At 49.5% G+C, this 13,832-nt stretch overlaps 1 protein-coding gene across 2 annotated transcripts in view; it reads right to left on the bottom strand.

The window, feature by feature from the left end:
- Window positions 1-1,073: 1,073 nt before the first annotated feature.
- Atp9a (ATPase phospholipid transporting 9A (putative)) overlaps window positions 1,074-13,832 on the bottom strand; it is a 155,832-nt gene continuing 143,073 nt past the window's right edge. For both annotated transcript variants that reach the window (XM_008835144.3, XM_008835147.3), the window contains exons 24-28: window positions 10,921-10,985; window positions 9,695-9,803; window positions 8,788-8,845; window positions 6,649-6,852; window positions 1,074-2,828 (exon numbers count right to left, since the gene is read on the bottom strand). In XM_008835144.3, the coding sequence (XP_008833366.1) occupies window positions 2,692-2,828; window positions 6,649-6,852; window positions 8,788-8,845; window positions 9,695-9,803; window positions 10,921-10,985 (573 nt within the window). In that variant the 3' untranslated portion in view covers window positions 1,074-2,691. The remainder of the gene's footprint in view (window positions 2,829-6,648; window positions 6,853-8,787; window positions 8,846-9,694; window positions 9,804-10,920; window positions 10,986-13,832) is intronic.

The raw sequence follows: 13,832 nt of genomic DNA, 5'->3' as shown, positions 1-13,832 counted from the left end.
AAGTAGAAAAGGTAAATAAAAGAAACCAAAGGAAAATTGCTTGTCCTACCCACAGTCCTCCTCAGACACGGTGTGCTCATGTGTGTGTGTGTGTGTGTGTGTGTGTGTGTGTGTGTGTGCGTGCTTGTGTGTGTGTCCTTTCCACTTTAAGAAAAATTGTTTAAAGGGAGGTGACTGTATCCTGAGGCTTTCGAAGCTCAAATTAAATGTGCTTTGGGGGACTTGGGTCCCTTGGAGTTCCTAGGTGAGGTGAGGCTCTTTTCAGATGGATGAACTGAGGAAAAGGCTAACAGAAGCCTCAGAGTTGCAGACCCAAGCCCGGGGTCGTGTGTGTTCTCCTGACCAGCACTAGGGCCCTGCCTTGGAGCTGCTCACAGATGCCCCCCGCCACCCGGCAACCACCTCCGAGGTATCAAATGGATCTGAAGTACTGATTCCATCAAAACTGGGAACTAATGAAAAGGCCAGAGAGAGCAATTTTCTGTGTCTGCAAGAAACAATCCAACTCTCCAGCAAGGGTTTCACATGCCCAACCATAGCCTTCATCCTCTGAAGCAAGCTCAGGTCTGCAAGCTCAGAACAAAATTATTTAACAACTTCCAGTTTTACAGGATGACTTCTGAGAGGTGCACTGGAGGCCCCAGGACACTGAGTAAAACGTCTTCCTCCTCCATCTTTGAAATAGGTTTGCTGGGGCTGGAGAGATGGCTCAGTGGTTAAGAACACTGGCTGTTCTTGCAGAAGACCCAGGTTCGAATCCCAGCACCCACATGGCAGCTAACAACTGTCTGTAACTCCAGTTCCTGGGGAATCAGACAACCTCTTCTGTCCTGCCGCAGGCATTGCACGACATGGGTGCACTTACCTAGATGCAGGCAATACACACATACACATAAAATAAATATAATAAAAAAATTTTTTTAAAAAAGAAATAGGTTTGCTCTGCCTTCCTGAAATATTGGGACAATATTATTGACGATAATATATCTTGCTTGGAGGTCTTTGTTCTCTGAAAGAAATGACTGAATTGGAAAGGCGGAACACTGTCAAAGCACAGAAATCTTAAAACAAAATAGAAGTGAACAGCCAATTTAATGTATTTAAAAGGGCAACACAATACAAGCACATATCTCAAGCACTCCAAGGTTGAGGGACTGTCTGATCCTCCTGTCCCCAACCAGGATGGGTAGCGGGTGACCCAGCCAGCCAGTGACTAGTGTTTCTGAAGCTCAGAGGAGGGGTGTCATGTGGAAGGTCTGTAGAGGCCCTGCTCATGACTGTGAATCGTAAATCCAACACAGCAACCACTCTTGGTTCATGAGGCTCTGCCAAGCCAACCCTGATGGCACACATATGTGGCTTCCACAAGGAGACTAGAAACCCAGAGAATGCCCTGCCCTGCCACATTCAATGCTAGCAGACCCCCTTCTCCTTTAGAAAGCAGCAGCCACAGCTTTATAAAAAACACACACGTGCTGGCCACCCTCACAGGGGAGGACTCCACCCCTCACCTCCCCTCAGCCAGTGGGGGGCTGATGCCTGATCCCCCAAGCAGCAGCCGGGGCCTCCTCCTCCATGGTGGGAACGCCTCACAAGAGGCCTCTGCTTCTGTCAGCTCAGTCCTCAGTAATTCCTCCTAACAGGAAATGTGCTGCTGGGGAAGAGAAGGTTCCAGAATGCTGACCTCTCTGCCCAGGGTTCAAAATATCTGAGTCACAGCTGCTCTGTTGTGTAAAGAATGAGCAGAGCCTCTTATCACGCTGTCGACACATTTAAGGGCTGTTTAGTGGCAACCTTGTTGAAAGTGTCCAGGCTGTCCTTGGATAGCCACTGGCTATGTCAGTATCACCAGCTCCGGACACAGCGAGATCACAGCTCTGGGAGGCTGTTTTATGAGGTGGCAGGTGAAGCCAACTGCAGGCTGTCGAAGTGGATCAAAGCTAACACACAGCCTCTTCTCTTACCTTCTTCCGAAAGCTGAGGAGCCAGGCAACTCCACAGCTGGGGCTGCCCAAAAAGGACTGAGCGTTTCCCAACCAGAGGAGGCTCAGGGAACTGGCCAAATGTCACTTCCTCCCACACCTACACAGAGAGCTTTGTTTTTTCTTTCTGTGTGTGTGTGTGTGTGTGTGTGTGTGTGTGTGTGTGTGTGTGTGCAACAGTCTCATTACACAGCCCTGGCTAGCCTTGTATTTGCAGTAATCCTTCTGCCTCAGCCCCTAGTGCCAGGATTACAGGTGAGCATGGCCATATCCAGCTTCAGAGCTTTATATTTTTCTGACTACTTTGTAGGAGCAAGAAAGATTTGAGGAACAAACATGGAATGACTGTTTAAAGAACAAAAAGCCTTCTGCAACCTTCAACTACACAAAAACTTTTATCACATGACAACAGATTCAAGTCATAAGGAAGCTGGCCCAGTGACCCACAGAAACCTCAGCTGAGTCACTCGGTCCCACAGGATCATCCTCACTTCTGCATGGCGCCCACATTCCTGACAGGTACATCTCTTAGGCCCCTCCCTCCAATTTCTTCAGTGTCACAACCCTGTTAGTTCCCCAGTCTCATCACACTGAAACTGCTCCTGCCAGCCATGGCTGCACCGTCCACTGGAGGTGGTTAACACACATGGAACTTGAACTCTGTCCACAGAACTTGCAGAGACCAGAGTCCCCGCTGCCACTGAGCAGTCTACGACGTAAGCTTTGAGTAGCTGGGGGGAGAAAACCGTCTCCGCAGGTACTTGAGGACGTAGAGGGGGAGACAGCTGACCAGGGTGATGACAGATACCTTCCAGAGGAATGACAGGGTGGCGATGAAGTAGACATCTGAAAACAATGGAAGATAGTCGTGAGGGGAATATTCTAGAAGATGTCCATGCAATCAAGAGACTGTCACCCTGGCCATCAGAAGCAAAGGTGTCTCTGTCCTAAATTCTCAACCCTTGGCACCACCCCCCTTTATTGCAGAGGGCACACAGTGGGCCAGCAGTGTTCAGGGCCCTGATTGTCTCCCATCCCCCTCTCACTGCTCCTGAAATTCAGTGAAATGCTATTTGTAACAACTAGGAAGAGAAACCTGTGGGAAAAAGAGAACCGCAGGTATTTTTGATCCCAAATGACAAGTGGAGTTTCTTCTAAGCTATGGAGAGTAGACAGTAACACTGAGCATGTGGCTCTGCTCCCCACTTTTCAGATTCAGTGACATCCACAGAAGACCAGGAAGGATCTGAGGTACAGAGCACGGTGGGCAGAGACCCCCTTGTCAAACCAGGCTCATGCTCGGGGGTGCTCTGACCTGGGCTGGGGGGCTTGAGGGAAAGAGGGAAGGGGCGGGCAGTAGCAGCTGTGGTCTCCAACACAGGGGATGCCAGGATAAACCCTTCCCAGTGCGGGGCACAGTATGGAAGGGAGGCTGTCACCAATGAAGCACCTACTATGCACTTAGCTCAGTTCTCATGTGCCATTCACTTTGGCTGTTCAACGTCCAAGAGTACTTGAGCTTCCTGGGCAACAACCACATCTCTGCATCCCCTCAGACCCAAGCCCTCTGGCACATAGTAGGTGCTCACAAAACCTCTTTTGAAAGAAAGGGTCAGTGTAAACTAGCATCTCACTTTCCATGGTGATGTTCTTTCTTTTACTGACAATTTGCAAAGGCTGAGGAAAGAACCCCAACCAAGGACTCTCCGAGGACAGGACAGACCCAGCTTTTCTCCTAAGTGCCCTCTTCGGCACTCAGTGTCTGAGTGTCCACCTCGGCAGACTTTCCCCCGATCTGCTTCCTCTGAGTGCTGCGGGTCTGCTGATCTAGGCTGACATTGCACACACTGCTGCATCTTATGCATAAGGGGAAGATGCGCTTATACCTACCAAAGAGGGACTAGGTCTCACTGCCCTGGTGGTAAGGCCGCATGGCCCTCTCAAAGGCCATGGGCCCCTGCAGGCCTCTCTCTGCCCCTATAACTGGCAAGTCCCCACAGGGGTGGACCTGCCACCTGGATGGCAGAGGACTGAGAGGCAGGGAAGCAGCAGGAAACCAGGCTGGACCCACTGATTAGAAGACTCATCCTGGGTTGTCTGGGTTAATTTAAAGGACACAGAAATGCCCTGCTTCTACTCAAGGGCAGACATCTAGATGACAGATTCCTGCCTCTCAAGAGGCCTCCATGACCACAAGGCCTGGAAGTTCCACAGCTCAGAGGCTTGATCGGTCCTGGGCTGGGAAAACCAAGATCAGAGTCACAAAGAGAGCAGAGAAAAAAGGCTGAGTCGATGGACTGGGTCTGTTTAGAAGCACATGAAGAGGAGCTAGAAACTCTGGACCAGGACGAGTGGGTCACCCTGGAAGCCCTTCAGGATAGAGCTTGCTACTCACTGGTAAGGACCAGGTGAGCTGCCCTGACCTGTGGAGGTAAGAGCAAAGGGTGCCTAGAGATGCATACACTCAGACCCAGTGTCTGTAACAGGGCAGGGCAATCACCCTGCACACCCACTGTCCATGCTGTTCCTGCCCCCTCCACTGTCCTCACCCCCACTCTGGTCCTGCCCCCCCCACTTTCCCCTTCATCCACTGCCCCCTCATCCCACTGTCCTCTTCCCCCTCCCACTGTCCCCTCCCCCCACCCTGTCCTTATCTGATGCTGTCCTCACTCCTCCCATTTACTACATAAATTCCTGTGGTACCATTTACTTGAAGTCTGCCTGGGTCCCTCCCACCTCATCCTAGTTTTCTCTCTGAAACCTTGGTCCCATTAGCCACCTGTGCTCTGAGAATGGCTTGCTCACCCTGTACCTCCCTGACAGGAAGAGGGCTCCTCACCATGTTGGTCCAGGGCAGGTGCTCCTGGTCTACCAAGTGGACTAGCAGCCCTCATTGCTGGCAGCAGCTGGCAGTTCTAAGCATCTGTGGCCAGCAACAGCCTCACTCTGAGAACCACTGAGGTCCCAAGGAGCCAGGTTAGGATGATGTGGCAGATCAGGGCCAGGTCAGGCTGGGCTTTTCCCATGTGCTACTGGTTCACATGTGCCTACACTCAGACTGGACTTCTACTTAAAATATCATGGGAACCAAGGGGTTCTGTGGCCCCAAAAGCAAAAACTTTTAAAAACAAAATTTCTAAAAAAGGTTAATGAGGCCTCTGTCCTAGGGCTGCTTTGTCATTCACTCGTGAAGGTGACCAGGATGCTCAATGCCTGAAGGCATCTCAGTGTCCAGCCCAGTGTGGTCACTGGAGCCCAGCAACCATACAGCAGTGGGGTGAACAACTGTTCCAGGGCTCCCTGGTGATACTGACACCCACAGAGACTTGGGCCCTTATGTTAAAATGAATCTCATTTGCATAAACCTACATATGCATTAGGTAGATTCTGAGCCATCTCTAGAGGACACGGTAGACCCAAGGCACACAGTTGCCAGACTGTGCTGCTGGGCAAATCACGAGTCTGTGCATGCCTAGTACAGACAGGGTTCTTTCCAAATATTCTGGATCCCAAGTTCAGTTAATTTGGAAGTGTGGAGCCCACAGATACAGTAGCCCACTGTACTGGCTGAATTCATTAAGGATTTCCCTCCTAAACCAGCCAACTCTGTGGAGTTTTAAAAACATACACTTGGAGCTGGGTGTGGTGGCGCAGGCCTTTAATCCCAGCACTCAGGAGGCAGAGGCAAGTGGATCTCTGTGAGTTCAAGGCCAGCCTGGTCTACATAAGAGTTCCTGGTCAGCTGGGACTACAGGGAGAGCCTCTCTCAAAAAGACCAAAAACAAACTAATTAATTAATTAATTAAAAACATACACTTGGGGGCTGGAGAGATGGCTCAGCAGTTAAGAGCACTGGCTACTCTTGCAGAGGACCTGGTTTTGGTTCCCAGCACCCACATGGCAGCTAATAAGTGTCTGTAACTCTAGTTCCAGGGGAATCCAATGCCCTCTTCTGACCTCCAAGGGCACTGCATGGCATGGGTGCACCTATATTCATGCAGGCAATATACTCATATACATAGAAATAAAAATAATAATAAAATAATTTTTTTTAAATGTACACTTTTAGCTGTGCATGGTAGTGCATGCCGTTAGTCCCAGAACTTGGGCGGCAGAAGCAGGTGGATCTCTGTGAGTTCGAGGTCAGCCTGGTCTACACAGCAAGTTCCAGGCCAGCTGGAGCTACAGGGAGACCCTGTCTCAAAAAGAAAAAAAAATACACTTTTGGACTGAGCCTATAGCTTGGGAGTGCTTGCCTACCATGTGGGAAGTCCTGGGTCTGACGCCAGCACCACTAACAAAAACAGAGAGAAAAACACACACTTGGGCAGGCTGTGGTTCAGTTGATAAAGTGCTTACCTAGCATTCAGGGATGGAGGCCCATGATAGAAGGATCAACAGTTCAAGGTCATCTTTGACTACAAAGATGTTCAAGGCTAGCCTGGACCACATGAGAGCCTGTCTCAGCATAAATAAAGAGCCACACTGTAGTCTGGAGCACACCAAGCCCTCAATTCCACTTGCTGCTTCACAATCACCACTTGTCCTGAGGGGACATCGGTAAGAAAACAGGACAAGGAAACAGACCCAAGGACGAAATGCCCAGGCCTCGGGTGCCAGGGCTGAGGTGAGGCTGCCCACCGGCTTCCCATGCTCCAGGTCTTACCGATGAATTCGTGTAGGAACACCAGGGAGGCGATGTAGCAGGCCAAGCTGAGCAGCTCAGCCACCGTCATGAGCCAGTGCCACGTCTGGATGGTGAGGGCCACCATCAGCAGCTCCGTGAGGATGAGGGACGTGAAAGAGATAGCCACTATGTGCACAAACTCCGACTCAAACAGCAGCAGTGCCCCGTACATGATGGTGCTCCCTGCAAACACCAGAAAGCATGTCCCCTGCAGCCCACCAGCAGGCTGGTACCACACATGTGACACTAGAGGAATACCCACTGCCCACTCACCATCCAGCACGTTCCCCCCAGACACCAAAGGGCTTGCTAGCCCAAGGTGAGAGCTCTGTCCAGAGGACACAAACCTACAGTTTCCCTCTGTGAGCTTTGAATGAATGACCAAGAACCTCTGGGAAACAAACAGGAGGCTGAGGAGGGAGACGGAGAGAGCAACTAGCTAAGGGAGATGGAAAGAATCGAAATTTAAATGAATTGCCTAAAACCATGTTGGTGTGGTTTGTGTAATCCTAACTTAGAGGCTTGGAGAATCAGAGCCACAGACACAGACACTAGAATAGTCCTAGGAGGTGCTGCATCATGGGGACAAGTTCAGATGTGTGGGAACCTGGTACGCAGTGCGCGTGCATGCGTGTGTGCATGTGCGCGCGTGTGTGTGTGTGTTTATACTGCCATGCCAGACAAGCAAAAATGGTCATGGAGGCCAGAGTTATGACACATACTACACGTGTAAAGGACAGAGGCACCCAAGGGAGTCAGAGAGATCCCATAGCTGGGTTGGGGTGGTAGGGAGGGTTCATATAGCCAAAGCTGTCCTTGAACTTCTGATCCTCCAGCATCTACCTCTAGGTGCTGAGATGTCAGGCATGTACCACCACACCTAGGTTACTGTGTGGGGATTGAACCCATGGCTTCCTTTATGCTAGACAAGCAATCCACCACCTGAGCTGCATCCACAGCCTGTACCCGCTTTATAAACACGGTAGAGGCAGAGGAGGTGGAAGCGAGGACTGCCAATTATCAATCAGTTATATGCATCATGCTATAACACATTTAAAATATAACACTTTAAAATATAAAAAATGTTTCAGTGCCAATTTGACCCTCTTCCAAAAACGCATCATCTGTAAATGTTCTGCCTGTACCACCATCAGTAAAAACCACAAAGACTGATGCCTCAGTATGCATGCCTATTTGGAAATTATATGTGCCTGTCTGGATACATAAGGATTGGTGTACAAAATACTATATGCATTATAAAACACATAAAAATAAAAATTCTAAGATGGAGGAAAAAGGAATTCAAATGGGAAGTTTATTATTTTTATCAGCACATCCCCACAAACAAGCACTTTTTGTTGTTGTCTATTTTAATTTATATTACATTTATTTATTTATTTAGTGTGTGGGTGGGTATTGGGTGTAGGTACACATGTGCCATGGTATGCATGTGGAGGTCAGAAAAAACTTGCATGAGTAGGTTTTCTCCTCTTATCATGTGGGCCCCAGGGCTCGAACTGATGTCAGGTTTGGCAGGAAGCGCTTCTACCCACTGCAATCTTGCTGGCCTGAAAGCACTTTTTATAAATGGATCTGATACCTCCACAGGTTTCGAGCAGCATGAGTTGTGAGCTCTTGGACAGGAAGTGTTTTGGGTTTTGTCCTTTTGGGGTGTTTTAGGATCTGCACATGCACAAGGAAGTCTCTTGGAGATGGGCCTCAGGCCTGTGCAGCACACCTGCTCATATTTCATGCACACCCCTAAGCTGTCTGCAGTGTATCTGTGCCTTAACTGTCACCTGTCCCACAGGGTCAGCTGTGGAATTTTCCATTTGTGGCACCAAATTAGGACTCACAAACGTTTGGGTTTCAGAGCATTTCAGATCAGGGGTGCTGGATCTGCACTGTTTACACATCTGACTTTACCACCCCGTGAAGTGGACAGTTGTACCTCTTCTGTGCTACTGAATCTTCTGACATGCTGAAAATGGTCCCTGGGGCCACGCTGTCACATCCACTGTGCTATCTTAGGTATATCTATTCTTGTGCTAAAGGGGCTCCCTACAGTCAAGGTCAAAGCAAAGGACAACCAGGCTTTGCCCTCCACCCAGTCCTCACCTTGATAGATGCTGATTAACACCCAGATTAAGAATGTCTTGTAAGACAGTGGCCGCCCCTAGATGAGAAACAGAAAGGCAAGAGCAGGTTACCATACGGGGCCACATTTCATTCTCTGCTGCTGATGCTGTGAGGCACCCAACTTTCATCCCAAATATCCACAAAGGCTCCTGTGCATCTGGGTAGAGAAGAGACATCTTTCAAAGATAACCTGGAGTTGGTATATACCTGTCTTCCTAGCTACTTGAGAGGCTGAGGCAGGAAGATGGCAAATTCAAAGTCAGCCTGGGCTACAGAGTGAGTTCAAGGCTAGTCTTGACAACTTAGTGAGACCACCCCAAAAACAAAAAGGGAAAAGATGCCTGGGCACCGTGGCATACACCTCTAATCCCAGCACTCAGGAGTCAGAGGCAGGTGGATCTCTGTGAGTTTGAGGCCAGCCACGGCTACAGAGTGAGACTCTATCTCAAAAAAAATAAAGAAAAAGAAAAACTACATCTGGAGATGTGATGGTAGAGAGCTTGTCTAGCACACACAAGGTCCTGGGCTCCAACCCCAGCCATGCAGAACAAAAACAACAAAAAAGGGGACCCAAACATGTAGACAGGAAGCCCCATGCACTCAGCGAACGTGCTGGTCTCCCTAGGACCAGCAGCTGCAAACTATAAAAGACACTGGTTGTTTTGAGTTTGCCTTGACTGTGCTGATTCATCTTACACAGCATCTATCGCTGTTCTGAGGAAAAAAAGCATAAACTCCCAAGCCTTCCCCTGAAGTAAGCCTCCCATTCGAGTGAGTGTGTCCCCACCAAACATTAAGTAGAAGGAAAAAGTCAGGTGGGGTGGCAGGAAGATGGAGGAGGGAGAGGAAGAGAAGGAAGAAGAGCAAGTGGGGAGCTCTGGGGAACCTTGAGGAGGTCCTTGTAGAGTTCAGGGTATAGCATGGCGACTTCTGATTTGACGTCCTTGTCTAGAACCAGCGAGAACACAGGGAACATGGTGTAGATGGTGGAGTACCTAAAAGGGAACAGCCACGGTAAGGCCGGCCAGGGCAATGGGATCCGTCACCACCCCAGCCCCATGTCCCTCCCTGTCCTCAACACCTGTTTATCTGTGAGCCTGCCACATTCTAGGGCCAGTTGTCAGCACTGGTGACTCAAGGTGCAAAACACAGGTGAACATCTGCCCCCAAGGGCATTCATACAAGTGTCTATGTCACTAGCAAATAAGCTGTTACAGATGTGGGTCCAGCAGGAAGACGGAATTGGGGAGAGGGATAAGACCAATTGGAGGACGTGGACAAGTTGGGTGGGGTGCAATCTCAGGGAAGGCAGCCGAGGAGCAGGACATTTCTGTGGACTCCCACAAAAGGAACAGCCAGTACTGCAGGATGACCACACCAGGCAGAAAAAGCAAAGCCATGCAAAGGCCCTGAGGCCTCACTGTCAGGAGGAACGGTGAGGAACCCGTGTGGCTGGGGCTTCCATGATGAGGGACGATGCGTCGGAACCCAGAAGATACATATGGAGACCTGGAACTATGTTCTGGTATGTTCTTTTACTTGGCTAGGACCCAACAAGGGGATAGTCCATTTTCCTGAAATGGAATGTCTGGTACTCTACGGCCGAACTAACCAGCAAGACAGAGTGGACAGGAAGGAGGCCTCTGTCTGCTGTATTGGGGGTGCTGGGTCTTCTCTGACAAGGCCAAGAGGGATACAACAAAGGTCCAGGCTAGGCATAGAGGCGGTACTGGCAGCAGCTGATGCCCCAGTAACACCTTTGCTGCCATTGAGCCCTCTGTACAAAGTGGGGGGCCCCAATATCCTACCGGGCTCAGCCCCAATAGGAGCTTGCAGACTCTTCCCAAGACCCCATGGGTCACCTCAGGCCCTCCTTCCGGCTGAGTCTATTCATCAATGACCAGGCACTGTGGGCTACACCTCCCCTTGTGTAAGGGCTGGACTTGTTAAAGCCTTGTTACTTCTGGGAAGCTGGGAATCTCCCTGCTGGCCATCTTCCCTGGGGCCAGAACCAGGGTGCCTGGGGGACCAAAGTCTCTACACCACTTCCATGTTCCTCTGGGACATTTTAGGGATGTATCACAAAACATGAACAGCTTGTCTGTGACTTACCCGATGATCAGGAACCCTTGGTAGAGAGGAACGGAGGCGAAGTAAAAGACAGAGGAGAAGACAGCCTGCATCAGGGAGGGAAGGGACGTCACCATGAGTTACAGCACAGCCCTCATTCCACACAGTGCCCCTTGCCATTGAGTACTCGTGCATGGGTCTGTACAGCCCTCACAACTACCCAAAGAAGTCAGGACTATTAACCACCATCCCCATGAGACAGGTAAGAACAGTAAGGCCAGAGAGGGTCAGGGCTGACCAGCCCCACAGAGATCCTTCATAGCAAGGCTGGGAGCGTCAGAGGGTTCCAGGTCCTGAAGTGAGGAGAGCATGTACCTGGGTCCTGAAGTCGCCCACATTTTACAGTAGCAGAAGTGGCAGGGCCTGCGGGATTCTAGCCCGTCTCCAGAGCCCGCACCACCAGCAGCTCAGAATTAAGCCCTAATAGCCCATGGCCCTGTGTATGGAAACCACCTGGGCCACAACCACCTGTTTCCATATCAGCCACCTTGGAGGCTGGGGTGGAATACATTACGGTTTAGAATTTAGGGGAAATTTTTGAAATTTGAATTTATTTTTGCTGTGCTCAGGATCAAACTGAGGACTCTGCATCTGCTGAGCAGGCACACTACCACGGAGCTATGCCCCTGTCTGACCCATATATAGGGTCATTTTTTAGAAAGGATGTGACAGGCTACTTTTCAATGACACGAAGCAGTAAGGATTTTTACTGGCTGCATTAAAGTGTCTGTCTTGGAAAATACCCGCTCACACCCATGAAGCAGGTGGGAGGTCAAGTTCTGCTTTCCCATCAGTCATTTCTCTGGACATCCACAGGGCAAGAGACTGTGGCTCCCAGACTCATTTCCACTACTGTAAGATGCAGGGAAAGCTGGGCTGAGCACTCTGTGAAGACTTTCAAAATTGAGCTGAGTAGCTGCAGTGGGACATACTTTAATCTCAGCATTTAGGAGGCAGAGGCAGGAGGATCTCTAAAAGTCTGGGACCAGCCTGGTTTGCATAGCAAATTCTGGGCCAGCCAGGGCTGTATAGTAATGGTACACACCTGTAATCCCAGCACTTGGGAGGTAGAGGCAGGAGAATAAGGGGTTCAAGCTCATCCTTAGATACATAAATTTGAAGCCAATGTGGGATACATAGGACCCTGTCTCAAAAATACCTAAGCCAAGAGCCTGGAGAGCTGGCTCAGTAATTAAGAGCACTGGCTGCTCTTGCAGAGGACCTGGGTTTAGTTCCCACAACCCACATGGAGACTAAAAACTATAACTCCAGTTCTAGGAGTTACAACTCTCTCTTCTGGCCTCTGAGGACATTACATGCATGGCATAACACTCATATTCAAAAAAAAAAAAAACCTAAGTCAAAACAAAACCAAAAAAATCTTTAGCATCAAGAGAAGTCTAGACCTTCATAACAGTCAGGTTAGCAGAGTGTCTCCCCCTGTATGGGGTGAAGGTTCACTGAGAACCAGCCCTCCAAAAAGTGCCACTGAAGGCCACCATAGCCACATAGGCACAGCCATAGCTGCTCCATCACATTTTCACACTCTCAGCACAGGGACAACAACTTTTCACAGCTTCTCACTCAGGCTGTGGGTAACCTTGCAAATAGGCATGAGTGCCCTTGTCTTAAAGTGACCCCTTTATGTGGGCATAATCTGAACAAGAGCACTTCAGGGAAAATAAAAACACTTGTCCTGTCCACAAGATCATGATGTCCAGGTGCAACACATCGGACAGGGACTAAAGCTCCTCAGAAGCACAAGAAACAGGGCCTCGCTCCAGAACCTTCTGGAACCTTCTTTCTGAGCAGACACCAATGGGAATGCCTGGGCATGCAGATGGCAGCTCATCTGCCTGATTTTGTCTATCTGCCCAGGGACAAGATCATTAATCTCCCAGTGATTGAAACCATCACATTGCCCGGTCTGATTGGTCAATTAGCATAACGGTCTGATGATGGATTAGCATAAATTAAAAGTGCAGATGCGGCCTGGTGATCTATGGCAGCTGCTTAGCTTTAGATCATAAAAAAAAATCACTGCTAGGCTCTGCTCTCAGATGCAACCGAATCATAAAATCTCCCTCAGCAGGCCTGGATGAGGTCAAAGAATTCTCCCAGCACATGGAGCAAATGGCAGTCACTCTGCAAGGTGAGAGGCCTTGAGTATAAGGTCACACATGCCTGCAAACTAAAATATCACCTTGGTTTTCTTTTACATGCATTTATTTATTTCTTTTTGTGTGTGCATGTAGGCATTCACACACACACACACACACACACACACACACACACATCCCACAGTGTTCAAGTGGAAATCAGAGAACAACTTGTGGGAGTGAGTTCTCTCCTTCCACTATGTGGGTCCCAGGATCGAACTCAGGTCATCAGGCTTGACAGTAAGCATCTTTACCTGCTGAGCCATCTCACCATCCCTGCTTTAGATTTACAGTGTCCAACTCTGTTTTATTGATGACAGTAAGGACGCCTTCAGCATGGATGTCTTGGAAAATTCTGGTTTCCCAAGTGGCTGAGATCAAGGGCAAGGCAGAGCTCATTTCACAGGCTGAAAGGCCAAGGCCTAGGAGGGATGGGTGGGGTAGTCACATGTGTGCCGACCTCACAGGTCCTTTATGGCACAGGCAAAAGAGAGCTGGGTCTAATGTTGCCATCACTAAACTTGAGCATTTCAGCCTCGAGGCCTGCCAAGGAACACTAGCCTAGCTTTTCAATGTCCAGTGCTTTCTTCCCTCCATCAGGCCTCTTTCTACTCTATGCTAAGCCTCTACAGCCTGGTGTCCGGCCCTGAAGGAGCCAATGAGAGAGACAAGCTTGAACAGTATCTCATGTACACTTCAGAATCCTTTAGTGGAGGTTGGATGGAAGCAGCCACA

Source organism: Nannospalax galili, unplaced genomic scaffold (assembly GCF_000622305.1).
Source record: "Nannospalax galili isolate Female #2095 unplaced genomic scaffold, S.galili_v1.0 scaffold596, whole genome shotgun sequence".
Taxonomy (NCBI): domain Eukaryota; kingdom Metazoa; phylum Chordata; class Mammalia; order Rodentia; family Spalacidae; genus Nannospalax; species Nannospalax galili.
This window is presented reverse-complemented; position numbering and strand designations above follow the sequence as displayed.